We start from the raw sequence: 13,963 nt of genomic DNA on the forward strand, positions 1-13,963 counted from the left end.
TTTATTCTTATTGTTTCAGTCTGGAACAGGTGCACAATGCATTTCACTGTGCATTATGCTCTGTAAAATTGAGTTTGTGATTAAGAAAGGTCTTTAGAGGCAAACTACCAGCCTGATATCTGGGTCATTTCATTTCAGAAAGTGATGTTGCTTCATCATCTTCGATTTTGTTCTGAGTGTACTTATGTGTTCATTTTATGAAATATTTTGGCTGAATTTTGTGAATTTCATGTTTTCAGATCTGGCATTTTTTTTGTATTTTTACAAAAACATCTCATCTGGGAAGTCATTGTAAGTGTTGAGGTGGTCCAGAAATCTCTCAGATTGCTGAAATTTGTGGAGGACACTGACAAAATTGTTTCCAGCTGATATTTTTTAGGAGATGCGGAACTTGTAGAATTGCTTCCCAGGTAAAGTGTGTTTTTAAGGGTGAAAATACCAGAATTTGCAGACCTAAAAACTGAGGAAATTCTAAAACATTCAGATAAAATATTTTACAAAACTTTTATCTTGTGTTAAAAACGTCAAAAAAAAGGGAAGTCTGAATAAAATCTCAGAGGGCACAATAATATATTTTATGAATCCTGTCTGAACTAAGACAAACCTTTAATATGCATCAGTTGAATTGAGCCACATTCATTCATGTAGGCCCCTGTGGACTATGTGGATGAAATATTGTCTTAACCCTCGTGTCATCCTGCGGGTCAAAATTGACCCATTTTAAAGTTTGAAAATATGGGGAAAAAATATATATTTTCACGGTGAAACTTCTGATATTCACATTTTTAACATTTTTGGGAAATCTTTGAACATTTTTTGGTTGAAAAAAGAAATGTTAAAAATGTTTCTTAAGAACATTCACAAAAAAATCAACCAAAATCCAGCGAAATTCACTGGATTTTGCTTGATTTTTTGTGAATGTTCTTAAAAAAAATATCAGAAGTTTTACTGATATATGGAATCACATTAGATATTTTTAGGATTTTTTTGGGAACATTTATCCTCATTTTTTTTGAAGATATTTACAAGAATTATCTTGCCAAATTTTTAAACTAAAACTTTTAAGGGAAACTTTTCAGGAATTATTGGAATTTTCTTCTTGAAGGTTTTGCAAATTTTCAGAAATTTGGGGGATTTTTTTTGCTGAATTTTTGGATTTTTTCAAACAAGGAAACAGTATTTTTTGGTGCCCATAAATGAAGACAGCAGGAGGGTTAAAAGGCAGCAGAGTTTTGCCTGATTGACCCTCAAACTCTTTCAGACTTGCACAGATCTGACTGCAAATGGATTCCTGATGGCAATTTGGAATCAAGAGGGGCCCATAAGCATGTAAAGGAGTCAATAATCTGACTTCATGCTTGAGTCCCGGAGCCACCAGCAGGCCACGCACTTGTTGCACTAGTCCCGCGAGAGAGAAGCAGCTCCGTGGGCGGATAGATGGATGGATGACCCCGCTGCTCCCCGCCCTACCAGCCCCAGCTGTCAGCTCCCTTCCTGACTTCCCCACCCTGCCCCTGGTACCATGGCGTCCAGCGAGGAGGACGGCACGGTTGAGGAGAAGGAAAACAACAACAAGAAGAGAACGAAAAGCGCCCTCGCTACCGCATGGCTCACCTTCTACAACATCGCCATGACCGCCGGGTACGTGCGTAAAATGCGCCCCCGTGGCACTATTAATAAGAAAAGCCGCTAAGTTAGCCGCTCCCTAAAAAACCGTAAGCGTGTGTTGCTGTTTATAGGACTGTGTGTCTCTGTGTCAAGCCTCAAAGTGCCTGTTCAGCTCGGGGGGGATTCAGCCGATCTCCTTCGCTTTGGATTTGGAGTCAAACTCCGAGCGATCGGTTTGGTAGTTGAGTTGAGGGTGGATTTTGGCAGAGGGAGGTATTTGTGTTAGAAAATGAATGAATGGCGTGTGGTCGGAGTGACAGACTGGCGCTGCAGCCGTGTCCAAATAGGGCTGAACTGCACGGCGTCAGCGTCAAAGGCCCACAGCGCGTCCCACAGTCGCAGTGATAAGTATAGCCGGAGCGCGCTGACACTGGAGCTCAGGTCTGGGACGGTGAAATGCTCAATGGGCAGATTTTTAATAACAACAGAACATTTGTGAGGTGAAAAGACAGGATCGTGTTTATACGAGCAGGCAGACACACGGGAATCGATCCTGGTCAGCTGGCAGATCACTGGATCAATAAGGAGGAAATGCGCTCCCAGTTTGGCACAGTGCCTCCAGTATGGATCAGTGCTTCATTTTACAGTTTCATGATGATATAAAAGGTTTTTTCCTCACATTAAGACACTGATTTCTCAGTGCGCCTTGTGTCCACACGTGTAGAGCCCACATATGGAAGGATTGATTCATTTGTCTTCAAACTTGAAGTTTAAAGTTTCCTATAACAGGATTATATAAAACAAATTACCAATTTCTAAATCCTACGTTCAGAGATTTAGCAGAAAAAGCCATTTTCTTTTCCTAAATAATTCTCCAACGTGTAGCCACAGCATACAATATGCACAAGAAACGGGCCCTCTGCTCAACTGGATTTCGTCCAGTATCACAACCTGCTTTATTTACTACTCCATGAAGATATATAAGGTTTTTTTTCTTCACATTACGGCACCAATATCTCTATTCAGAATATGGACAAACTGCCACATTGTTAGACACCTGTATGGAGCACACAGAAGGAATCATTTTGTCATTCAAACTTGGAAAAGTTTCCTATAACAATATTATACAAATATGTTAAATGACCAAGTCTGACCTCTTCCAGAATGTTTAGTAAAAGACATTTTTCCTTTCTTAAAAACTTCACCAACATGTCTCCACAGATGCACAGTATGCACAAGAGACAGTCTTTGCTCATCCAGATTTCTTCCAGTTTTATTTACAGTTTTATGGAGCTATACAAGACTTTTTTCTTCACATTATGGCACTGATGTTTCTGTCCAGCCTGTAGACAAACTGCTTTATTTTAAGACACATGTTCAGATTCAAAGTTTGAAGTTTTCTATAACAAGATTACAGAAAACATGTTAAGTTGCCAATTTCGATGTCTGATTTCTCCCAGAAGGATCAGAAAATCACATCAACAGTCATTTTTTCCTTTCCTGAATAACTCGCTAAAATGCAGCCACAGTGCACAAGAAACAAATTCTTTGCTCATCCAGATTTTTTCCGTTATCTATCATTGCTTCATTTACAAATCCATGAGGAGTTGCTGAAGTTTTTCTCCTCACATTATGACACTGATGTCTCTGTCCAGCCTGTGGATAAACTGCTACACTGTTAGACACATATTTAGAGGCAAAATTGAAAATTTCCTATGTATGAAGTGCCAATTTCTAAGTAGAATTTCTCCCGAATGATCAGAAAATGACATCAATGTAATTTTTCTACAGGCTGTCTGCTCATCTGGATTTTTTGCGCTATAGATCACAGCTTTATTTACAACTCTATGAAGATATACAAGGTATTTTCCTTCACATTGTGGCACTGATGTCTCTGTCCAGGCTGTGGACAAACTGTTACACTGTTAGGTACCTATTTAGAGGCCACATCAGGATTAATTGATACGTTCAAACTTAGCAAATGTTTCCTATAACAGGATTATATGAAACATGTTAAATGACCAATATCTAAGTCTGATTTCTCCCTAAATGATCAGGAAAAATACATTAACAGTCTTATTTGTCTTAAATAATACTCCAGCATGAAGCCGCAGTACAAAATATGCGCTCATCTGGATTTTTTTTCGCTATATTTACAACTCTGAAGATATACAAGGTTTTTTATTCTTCACACAGTGACACTGATTTCTCTCTCTGCCCTGTGGACAAACTGCTACACTTTTAGATATTTTGAAGCAAAGTTTAAAGTTTGCTAGGACAGGATAACATAAGCATGTCATATTAGCAATTTTCAAATCTGATTTGTCTCAGAATTAATAGAAAAATACATTTACAATCATATTTCACAATTCTGTCAAGATAATCAGGTTTTTTTTCTCTACTGCTATACTGTTAGACACACATTTAGAGGCAAAGTTTAGTTTCCTGTGATCAGATTTCCACGATCAGATACACAATGTGAACAAGAAACATGCTCTGTTCTCACTAGGTTTCTCTTTCCCTTATGCCAGCCCAAATTTAAAGTCTTCAAATCCATCTGTTACCCCACTAAAGTGTTAATACCAGCGACTATAAACAGCCCTGTGAGGTCATCTTTAATGACTGCTGTTCTGTTTGAGTCAGATCAGAAGAGATGTGATGGTAATTGCTTCAGTTTTTCTCTCTAGTGTTGCACCTGGATTTCATTTATGTCCCTTTTTTAAAAAACATGCATCTGCAGGAGTTGTTGAGCTACGAGTCCCACTTTCAGCATAGTTTTCTTAGTTTTTTATTTATGTAAAAGTCGAAGAATAGAAGGAATCTAGGCACTAAACTCTAATATATGCATGTTATTGTGATAAAATATATTTGACTGAAAATTGATGCCATGAAAACGATAATACTAATGGGGCATTTGAGACAAATTTGTTTAAGAAGGAGAAATATAGACAAAGCAGAGATGATTGAAGAACAAATTTTAGACTTGTGCAAAATGGATGCAATTCATTTTAAGCCATGCATTATAACATTTATGTCACACGGTAGATGTGAACACAGACGTCAGATCCACAGTTAAGTAAAACTCAGTTGAACTGAGAAATAAATATTTTCAGTCTTGTTCCTAAATGCAACATAAATTGAAGTTTTCTGTGTAATGATGCCTCAGGTGTTCTTCTGATAAAAGATTGAAGCAAATCAATCAGTTTCAGTCTTGACCTATGATGTAATCTATGTAATGCAGCCCATTCATCATGTTTTATCAATTCAATCACCAGTAAATGTTTATATATCTCTTTTTTGTTTGCTCACAATATGAGAAAAAGCTGATTTGATTTATAAAGCACCAAATACCAGTGTCTAATTGCACTTTACAAGTACTGAAGCAAGTACTTGGCAATAGAGGGGAGGAAAAACGTTCTATTAATAAGAAGAAACTTCCAAAAGAACCCGACTCTGGTTGGGGTTCTGTCCATGTACCACAGAAAAAACAGTTAGCGCATACGGATTCTTCTTTTCTACAGTTCTACAATTTCATTTAGCAGATGCTTTTGTCCAAAGTGACGTACATCTGAGAGTAGATACAACACAAGCAAGGATCTATTCGGGAAAAAACAACCTGGATAAGCGCCATAAAACAAATTCAGGTGTGATAATAGGACCGTGATGTCTACAGGCAGTGAAGACATAATAGGAATTTTTCTTTTCTTTAGTTTTCCAGTCAAAACACTGACAAAATGTAATGGGAGACGCGTCTTTAGGCTGAAGAATGCTCCTCTAAAAAATGAAAATTATTTATTTAATGTAACAGGAAAAAATATGAAGATGTACCGATTTGAATTTAGCAATTTGTTTTAATATTATTAGTTATAAAACAGCAAAAACTGAAAGAAGAGTGCAGGCAGTGGAGCCATGGAGAGACTGTTTGTACATATATAAACATAGTGTCTATATATCTTTCTGTTTATAAAGGCAATGTACATTTGTTTACAGTGACGTGTTATCTTATAGCTTTTGTACAGTGGTACAATTGGGCCTTTGTGGGAAACCTTGCAGACCAGTTTTGTGACACTTGTTAAGTTTTTGAGTAATTTCTGCCTCAGTGTGATGAAGTCACTGTTGTTTAAATGGCAGATGTGGATGCAAAGTGCTTTCTAGTAGAGAAGTAAGATGTCACAAATTTACAAGTTAAAATTAAGACCCCACAATATTAATTATTCTATAAATGTACCAAACTAACTTGAAAATAAAGGCAAAGAGCCTACTGGAGTATATACTATGTTAAATTATATGACTAATTTATAAATTAAGCTCTGGACTCATACAGAAAATCCAATGATTGCATTTTTTTTAACTTGTCAGGTATTCATTCAGTGGTTTACCCCAGAATAGGGAGACATTAATTTTTTATTAAAACAATTTCTCTGTTTAACTATATTGTGATGCATATTGATTGGGTGATGTAAAAGGATACATCGCCATAAAGGATTTATATCAATTACTTTGAAAAGTTGCAGACAAACCTGGATAAGATGAAGCTGCTCTTTAGCCTCCAGTTGAATCATTGCTGAGTTATCGTTTAATATTAATCTATAATCTCTCTATCCCATACACACTGTTCTCTCCTTCACCAGGGTTCACACTCAGCAGCACCCTCATGTGATGATTCTTGTCTGTTTTTTTTGCAGGTGGCTGGTTCTGGCCATGGCAATGATGCGCTTCTACATCCAGAAAGGCACACACAAGGGTCTGTACAGAAGTATAGCAAGGACGCTCAAGTTTTTCCAGACCTTTGCATTAGTTGAAGTAAGTTATAATCTCAGCTTTAATTCTAGTAAAGGAAAAGAGACGATTAACTGACTGTTTTTATGTATCTGTGTGTCCGACAGGTTGGACATTGTGCCATTGGTATGTGCTGATTTTGGTTTCAGTTTAGATTGAAGTGCATTTTCATCCCAAGCAACATCTGTCCAGGTGTTGATTAGTTTGGTCTCTTGTTCTGCTGCAGGAATCGTGAGGACTTCTGTGATTGTAACTGGGGTTCAAGTGTGTTCGCGGATTTTCATGGTTTGGTTCGTCACCAACGGCATCAGACAGGTAAATATTACAGCAACTCTGCTACTGTTTAGACAAGCGGATGAAAAATGGCACAGTTTCGTATCGGTTTCTTTACATTTCCAAAGAAAAAATGCATAAGAATGAGTTTTTTAATGGCATAATGATAACATTCAGAACTCTAAGATGTACACTACCGTTCCAAAGTTTGGGGTCATCCAGACAATTTCATGTTTTCCATGAAAACTCACTTTTATTCATGTGCTAACATAACTGCACAAGGGTTTTCTAATCATCAATCAGCCTTTCATCACCATTAGCTAACGCAATGTAGCATTAGAACACAGGAGTGATGGTTGCTGGACCTCTGTACTCCTATGGAGATATTCTATTAAAAATTTCCAGCTAAAATAGTCATTTACCACATTGGCAATGTCTAGACTGGATTTCTGATTAATTTAATGTTATCTTCATTGAAAATAAAATGCTTTTCTTTCAAAAATAAGGACATTTCTAAGTGACCCCAAACTTTTGAACAGTAGTGTATTTTTCATGAGGTTTTCTGCAACAAAATCTCAAATGAAGCTTCTTTTTTCCATTATGTTTTATATTTCCATACATTTCCACACATCACACACATGTAGCAGGACCTGTAAGAGCAGCACCTGCCAGGTTTAACCCTGTAAGCATACTACTTCTTTCCTCCCTCTGTGTATTTGCCACTTTTTTTTTCCTGACTCAAATGAAGATCCAGAATGAAGAAAGCGTAATCCTATTCCTGGTTGTGTGGACGGTGACAGAGATTACCAGATATTCCTACTACACATTCAACCTGCTCAACCACCTGCCGTACTTCATCAAATGGGCCAGGTGGAGATGCCGTGGGCCGTGTCGGGGATGAGCTTGAATTGTCATTAGTGTGTCGGATCATTGTGTGGCCTGATCTGGCGATTTCACCCCTGGCATGCTGCCCCCGCCGGGCCTAGACCGGCTTTACATCAGGAAGTAGTGTGTATTAAGTATCGGCCGGCTCACACAGACAGGAGAAGCATGTGTGTGTTTATTGATTAGCACCTCATTAGCCTTTCTCTGTTGATGGTGGGTGAACTAACTGCTAACATTGTGCTCGGATGAACTGTATGTGTGTGTTATTGGGTTTATCTCGCTGCTGAAAGGTTTTTTTTTTTTTTTTATTCTGTTTATAAATTTTTTATAAAATTGAGGCATTTAAGATGATTATCAGTGGAAATCTCTGAGCTGCAGAGTGACATCATGCCTCCCTCCGCTGTATGCAGAGTGCTTGTGACGTGGTTGGAGTAGCTCACCTGAAATTTGACGCGAGGAACGCCAGCTGTACACATTGATAGCCGTCCAACACTCAGCCTTGTCATCTTACAGCGCAGAGAAGCTGCAGAACAGTGAGGTTTACGTGTTACATCAGCTCGTTTACCAGGAGAAGCACCACTCTGTGTCAGGCCGTCCAGCTAAAGCTTCCTGCCCCCTTCTCTGTGCCATGTGTTCGTCCATGCAGCTCCATGCCAGCTATTCTTTTGTTGGCGGTTTTGATTCTTGCTCGTTGAATGGCTCTCCCCTCCTTTCCCCCCCCACCCTTCACGTCTTTCTTTAAGCATGGAGGAGTCGCCAGGCCCCCGGAGAGCAGCTCATGTTCAGCTGCTCCTGTTTTTAAGACCATCTGTTTTGGTCATGGAATGTTCACCCAACATTTCTCTCACATCCTCTGAGACGCTCCCCCGAGCCTTTGCTGTGGTCTCGACTAAATACAGGATCCCTGTAGTCCTGAGTCACGGCAATAATGTACTAGAGAGAGACCTGCTGTCGCAAAACGAGGCTTTGCTACAGGGGTTGAGACAAAGGGAGTCTGTGAAGGGTTTTTATCTGAGCCGCAGTTGCAGAGAGACGCTCTCTTGAATTCTATTTTCTTTTTTCTGAATTTTACTACCATGTTTCAAATGTTAAATTTCTGAATTTGTTTACAAAGTTACTTGCTATCTTCTGAATATTTGTCTGTACTGTTTTAGGGAAACAGCGGTTAAGTCATTGAGAGACTGTCATATTTACATTTAAAGGTTAATGTGCTGAAAAGCTAAAAAGCGTCCATTGTGAGTGCAGCAGTCAACCGTTTAATGCGGTGATTTAGCTGCTGACAGTTGTCTGAGGCCTAAATTACAGCCTCAGCCTGATCCTGCCAAATCAAATCCTTTTTCACTGGGGAACCCCCTGATGTTTGTTTCAACTTTGAGTCACCATCCATCATCAGTGCTGCAGCTCCCTCCTGGTTTGAGGTCACAGTACTGTATGCGTTCAAAATAAGGTCAGAAGAATTACTAAAAAGTAGAAACTAAGAGTTTTTTTGGTGACCCAATTCTCAGCAATCGAACCTCCGAACCTTTCTCCCTTTTTCCGGTTTCTTATTTTCATAGTGGTGCCATTGTCTCACATTTTGCTCTTCTGGTTGATTTTATGTAGTGTTTGAGTGTCTTTACAATATATATAGATGAGAAATTAAAGGAAGAATCTACTTAAAGTGTCTTAATAAGTTAATGGTCCATGAGAACAGCTTCAGTCCTCCTTGGTGTTGTTTCTTTAAGTCTGTTGAACTCCACTGGAGTGATGAACACCATTCTTCCAAAATATATTCCCTCATTTGGTGATTGCTCCTATCAGCATTTAGATATTTCGTCATAGGATGAAGGCGATTGCTCAGAACAACTTTGTACTGATTTGCAGGGACCCTTCGCTGTAAAGAGACAAACTGACCCAAACTACGCTAGCAAAATACACCTAACAGTCTAACAGAGCCACTGGCTGTCATTGTCATCCATTTGTACACTACCAGTCAAAGTTTGGACACCTTCTCATTCAATGGTTTTTATTTAATTATTTTCTACATTGTAGATTAATACTGAAGACATCATAACTATAAAAGAGTACATATGGCATTATGCTGTAAAGAAAAAAGTGTTAAGCTTCAGTATTAATTGACAATGTGAATAATAATTCAAATAAATAAATATCATTGAATGAGAAGGTGTGTCCAAACTTTTGACTGGCAGTGTATATGGGAAATTTGAAAGTTGCCTTTAATTCAGTGTCAGCTTTGCGATTGATTTTGTTGAAAATGTGCACACATAAGACAAATGATTGGGCAAATATGACAGCTGTGAAAAGGAAATATTCCTGTAGGTTCTCTATGTACCAGTACACAGATCACCGTTTAATTTAATAGCAGCCTTTAAGTTTCTGATGTCACAGCTTCCAAGAAATACACCAATTCACTGGGCCACATTAGAAAACTTTTCAATGTAAAACGCCTGCGCTTAAATAACACCGTTTAACCTTTGTTAGGTTCTGCAAAGTGCTTTACGATGTGCTACTCATGCACCCATTCACACAGCAGTGGTGGCTGAGCTGCCATGCAACTTGAAGGGGCTAAAGAATCAAACTGCCAACAACACAATGAGTGGACCACCTCCTCTATCATTCAAACCACAGCTGCTGGAGTGTTTTGAGCTGCAAAACTGTGCAGTTATAACATAACTTACTAACATAAAACGAGATGAATGGCTGCTTGAAAGTAAGAAAAAATACTTTCATTGGTCTCACAGCTTTGTGTGCAAGTTGACTTAGAAGAATTCACAGCACCAGTCAAGCATCCAAACACTTCAAGAAGCCATATTATAAAAAAAAGTTTTAGAACTTAGGTTTGTGCACCCTGTGTGTTAGAGACAACGAAAATAGAAGTAAAGGCCATCCCCTCGTTTGCTTCATCTCTCCATTGATTAGATGTGTGTCTCTGAGCGAGTTTTTCAGTTTTGCTGTTTTTTGACGTCACTAGAGGCTAAAGCAATATAAAAGTCATTTAATCAGGTTACATCAGGGTATCATGTTTAATTCTTATGACTAGTTCCCTCTGCTTGTGTTTGCAAACTGGTAAAAAACTAATTCTTGTATAAGTTTGGAAGTTCCTGTTTATTGTTGAACTCACTTTTTCTAGGTAGCCTCAGTTCCAGTTTTGTCCCTGCATCAGTTTGCTCTCTGTGTTTGACCTGCATGTGAGTGTGTTAACACCATGTTCATCTATCATACAACTGCTGGATTTGAAAACATCCCGCTCATTCTTTCTTTCTCTCTGTCACAGATACAACCTCTTCATCGTCTTGTACCCCCTGGGAGTCGTTGGAGAGCTGCTCACCATTTACGCTGCTCTGCCGTTCGTACGTAGAACTGGAATGTACTCCATGAGGCTCCCCAACAAGTATAACGTGTCGTTTGACTACTACTACTGCCTCATCATCGTCATGCTGTCCTACATCCCACGTAAGTCCTGCACTTTATAATAACAGCATGTAGAGCAGAATCTGAAAGTGCATTTTCCACCAAACCACATCTCAGAAGCAGCTTGTGTACAACATTTCTGAGACAGAAAGGATTGTTTAAATTGACTGAACCCAGAAAATCATCAGAAATCTTATCTCTGCTGCAAAGGTATTCTATAGTTTCTCACCTTATTGTTAAACCAGGAACTTAAAATGAGCTACTGTGGTAAATTTTTTTAAAAATCATAACAGAATAGGAGCGGGTCTGTGTAAAAACTGTAAGAATAAACTAAAGAAACACAACAAAACCATGCACCGGTTATGTGTTTAGTATTATTCAACTTTATACATATAGTTTTCTAAAATTGTATTATATATAATCTATAAACCTCATTTCCTCCAGTTGTATTAAGGATGTTGCCTGCACTGATCATTTGTGTGTTCTGTGCTATAAAGAGGAAGTGGATAAAATCATCTTTCATAGTCTAGGTAAATATATTTTTGCGGACTGTATATGGATTGTTTTGAATGTTCTGGTGGACATCAACTGATAAAATGGGTAAAACGATGCAGATAAGAGATTTGTAACATTGCCCACATTGGCTCACTGCAACCAGTGATCTTAAAGGAACAGATATCTTGAGATAAATGTTCCAGCCAAAGGGAATCTGACAGATTTCTCCTGAAAAATAAACTCTAGTTTCACATCTTAGAATCCATTTGCATTTATTCAACCATGTTGATTAGCTCTTTTGTGCCGATATATCATTATATGTACACATCAGATTGAAATAGTCTCATTAACACCTGTGTGACATCCAATAAATACAGCAGACATGCAGTGAATATTACTCCAGTGACACTGATACTGTCTGTTTTTCGTGAGCTGCTGTGTTGAATTTCAAATACGCATGATAATGGTAATAATAATAATCATCACAATTACATTTTTATTTTGAAAACAAGAACTGGATACCTAGAAGGCAAGAAAACCAGGTAGTAAGACCAAACAGAAGAAGACACAAAGATACAAGATGCAATGTATCAATAATAATAAATACAAATAAAATCAATAAAGCAATGAAGCCTCTATAAGCAATAAAAAGACGGCACTGCATAAATCCGTTGATTTTAATATAAGTTACTGATTCTATGAGCTTTGTTTCTAGGAGGCTGAAATGCTAAATTCTGAACTAGTTGGAAGTGAGAGTCACTTTTGTACTATAATTAATAGTCTAAATATTCTTCTTTTCAGGTCCACTAAAACATCTGCTGTGCTGTTTCTCATTAACAATTTTGTCCAGTTTCATAATTGTGTTCACAGTTTAAATTTAATTTCAGTCGTGAAGTTGAAGTTAAATTTCCCTCTAATTGGTTCTAGTAGCTGAATCATGAACAGACCCCAGAGGTTATTACAGTCCTAATCGGCCCTCAGTGCTTTAATCGGCTCCTTCTGCCCCAGATACATAATAATTGTATTTATTATAAATTTCTTGTCCTCCTCGCAGTGTTTCCTCAGCTCTACTTCCACATGCTGCGGCAGAGGAGAAGAGTGCTTCACGGCGAGGTCATAGTGGAGAAGGACGACTAGACAAGCTCCTCCTCACGCCTTCGTTTGAGCCAACCCGCCTCCACGTCGCCCTCCCCTCCACCGCCGCCGCCTCACCTCCATCTCACCTTTAGCACCGCCGGCCGTTACATTCTTCATTGCACGGGACCTGAAGAGCCGCACAGCTGACGAGAGCCTGCGATGATCAGAAAACCTCAACAGGAGTTCTGACTGAGCAATAACTACTTGATCTGGAGTATTTCTTTTCCTATCTGAATGGTCATATTGGAAACATGTTTACAGTCCCAGTGCTGCTGGAGCTCGAGACAGAAGTCGTGTCTCGGCACTGAGTCCTCTTTTCATCCAACCGGCCAGCTTTCCTGCATCTTGTTGCACCGAAGCATCGCCGCCTGACAGAAACGAGCACTGAGCCATACCTGAAGGAGAAAGAAGCAAATGTGAAATGGACGGAAGATTGTAAGTCTCCCGAATTGTCCCCCACTTCACCCTCCAGCCCATCAAATTGGCTTTTTTTAAATTTCTATTTCCAAGTGTTTTCCACAACAGATTTTCTATTTCAAATAGTGTGGCTGTAATAAAACAAAGGTTCTAAAAGCAAGAATATTCATAGTTCTATCATACCTCAACAATAAATCTACATTTAGACAATATGCTGCTTCTTTTGTGTACGTTTGTTTTACCTTATATGTAAATGATGCAATGTGAAATGAGCGGTTAATAAATAAGCATATTTCTTAATTTATTCACATACTGTGTCACTTAGAGCAAGCACAGCTCAAACTTAACAATTTGTCTGCCTGGCTCAGCTCCTGCATTCTTCTATGTTGTTTTGATGTTTACTATGTCAAATTAATTTACAAGAGTGCATCTTAAACGAAAAGTAGAAGCTTTTTTTCTTTTTTTTTCCTGTAGGCCGCTGACTACAATTCAAATTTATGTGAGCACTCGCAGTCTTCAGTCTCTGTATTGTTTTGTTTTTTAAAGAATCAGGTGTCCGTATTGATAGAAAGGTAGCTAGACTCCCTCCTACTAAAGGTGCTATTGTAAGATCATTTCAATCTTCTGTGCAGCTGAAGGAGTGACTGTGACGGAGTTGACCTAAAGCAGGAAAACAGGATGTGAAATGACTGGAAGGACGTGTTAGTTAATAAACTGCATAGCCCATGGTTATCGAAGAAAACCAACATTTTTTGCTTTATAATCTGGGTTAGAGAGGAGAACACAATAAAAGCCAATGTCAAATTCAATGGGAAAGTTATTTTTCAAGGGGGAAAAAAACAGTAGAAATGTGAATACCTTTTTGTGCAAAATCAATAAACTAAATTCTACAATACCCCGAGGAGAGTTTTGTGATGCACTAGATGTGTTTGTCTGCATGTAAATGTAGAAATCAGCC

The 13,963-nt window shown here is 38.5% G+C and overlaps 1 protein-coding gene across 1 annotated transcript; it reads left to right on the forward strand.

The window, feature by feature from the left end:
• The first annotated feature begins 1,443 nt into the window (after positions 1-1,443).
• Positions 1,444-13,900, forward strand: hacd1 (3-hydroxyacyl-CoA dehydratase 1). The gene is made up of 7 exons (XM_023294205.2): positions 1,444-1,641; positions 6,294-6,411; positions 6,495-6,513; positions 6,614-6,702; positions 7,409-7,530; positions 10,820-10,998; positions 12,506-13,900. Exons 1-7 carry the CDS (start codon positions 1,523-1,525, stop codon positions 12,586-12,588), a joined length of 729 nt encoding a protein of 242 aa, XP_023149973.1. The 5' UTR covers positions 1,444-1,522; the 3' UTR covers positions 12,589-13,900.
• The last annotated feature ends 63 nt before the right edge of the window (positions 13,901-13,963 follow it).

This window comes from Amphiprion ocellaris, chromosome 22, assembly GCF_022539595.1.
Source record: "Amphiprion ocellaris isolate individual 3 ecotype Okinawa chromosome 22, ASM2253959v1, whole genome shotgun sequence".
In the NCBI taxonomy this organism is placed as follows: Eukaryota; Metazoa; Chordata; class Actinopteri; family Pomacentridae; genus Amphiprion; species Amphiprion ocellaris.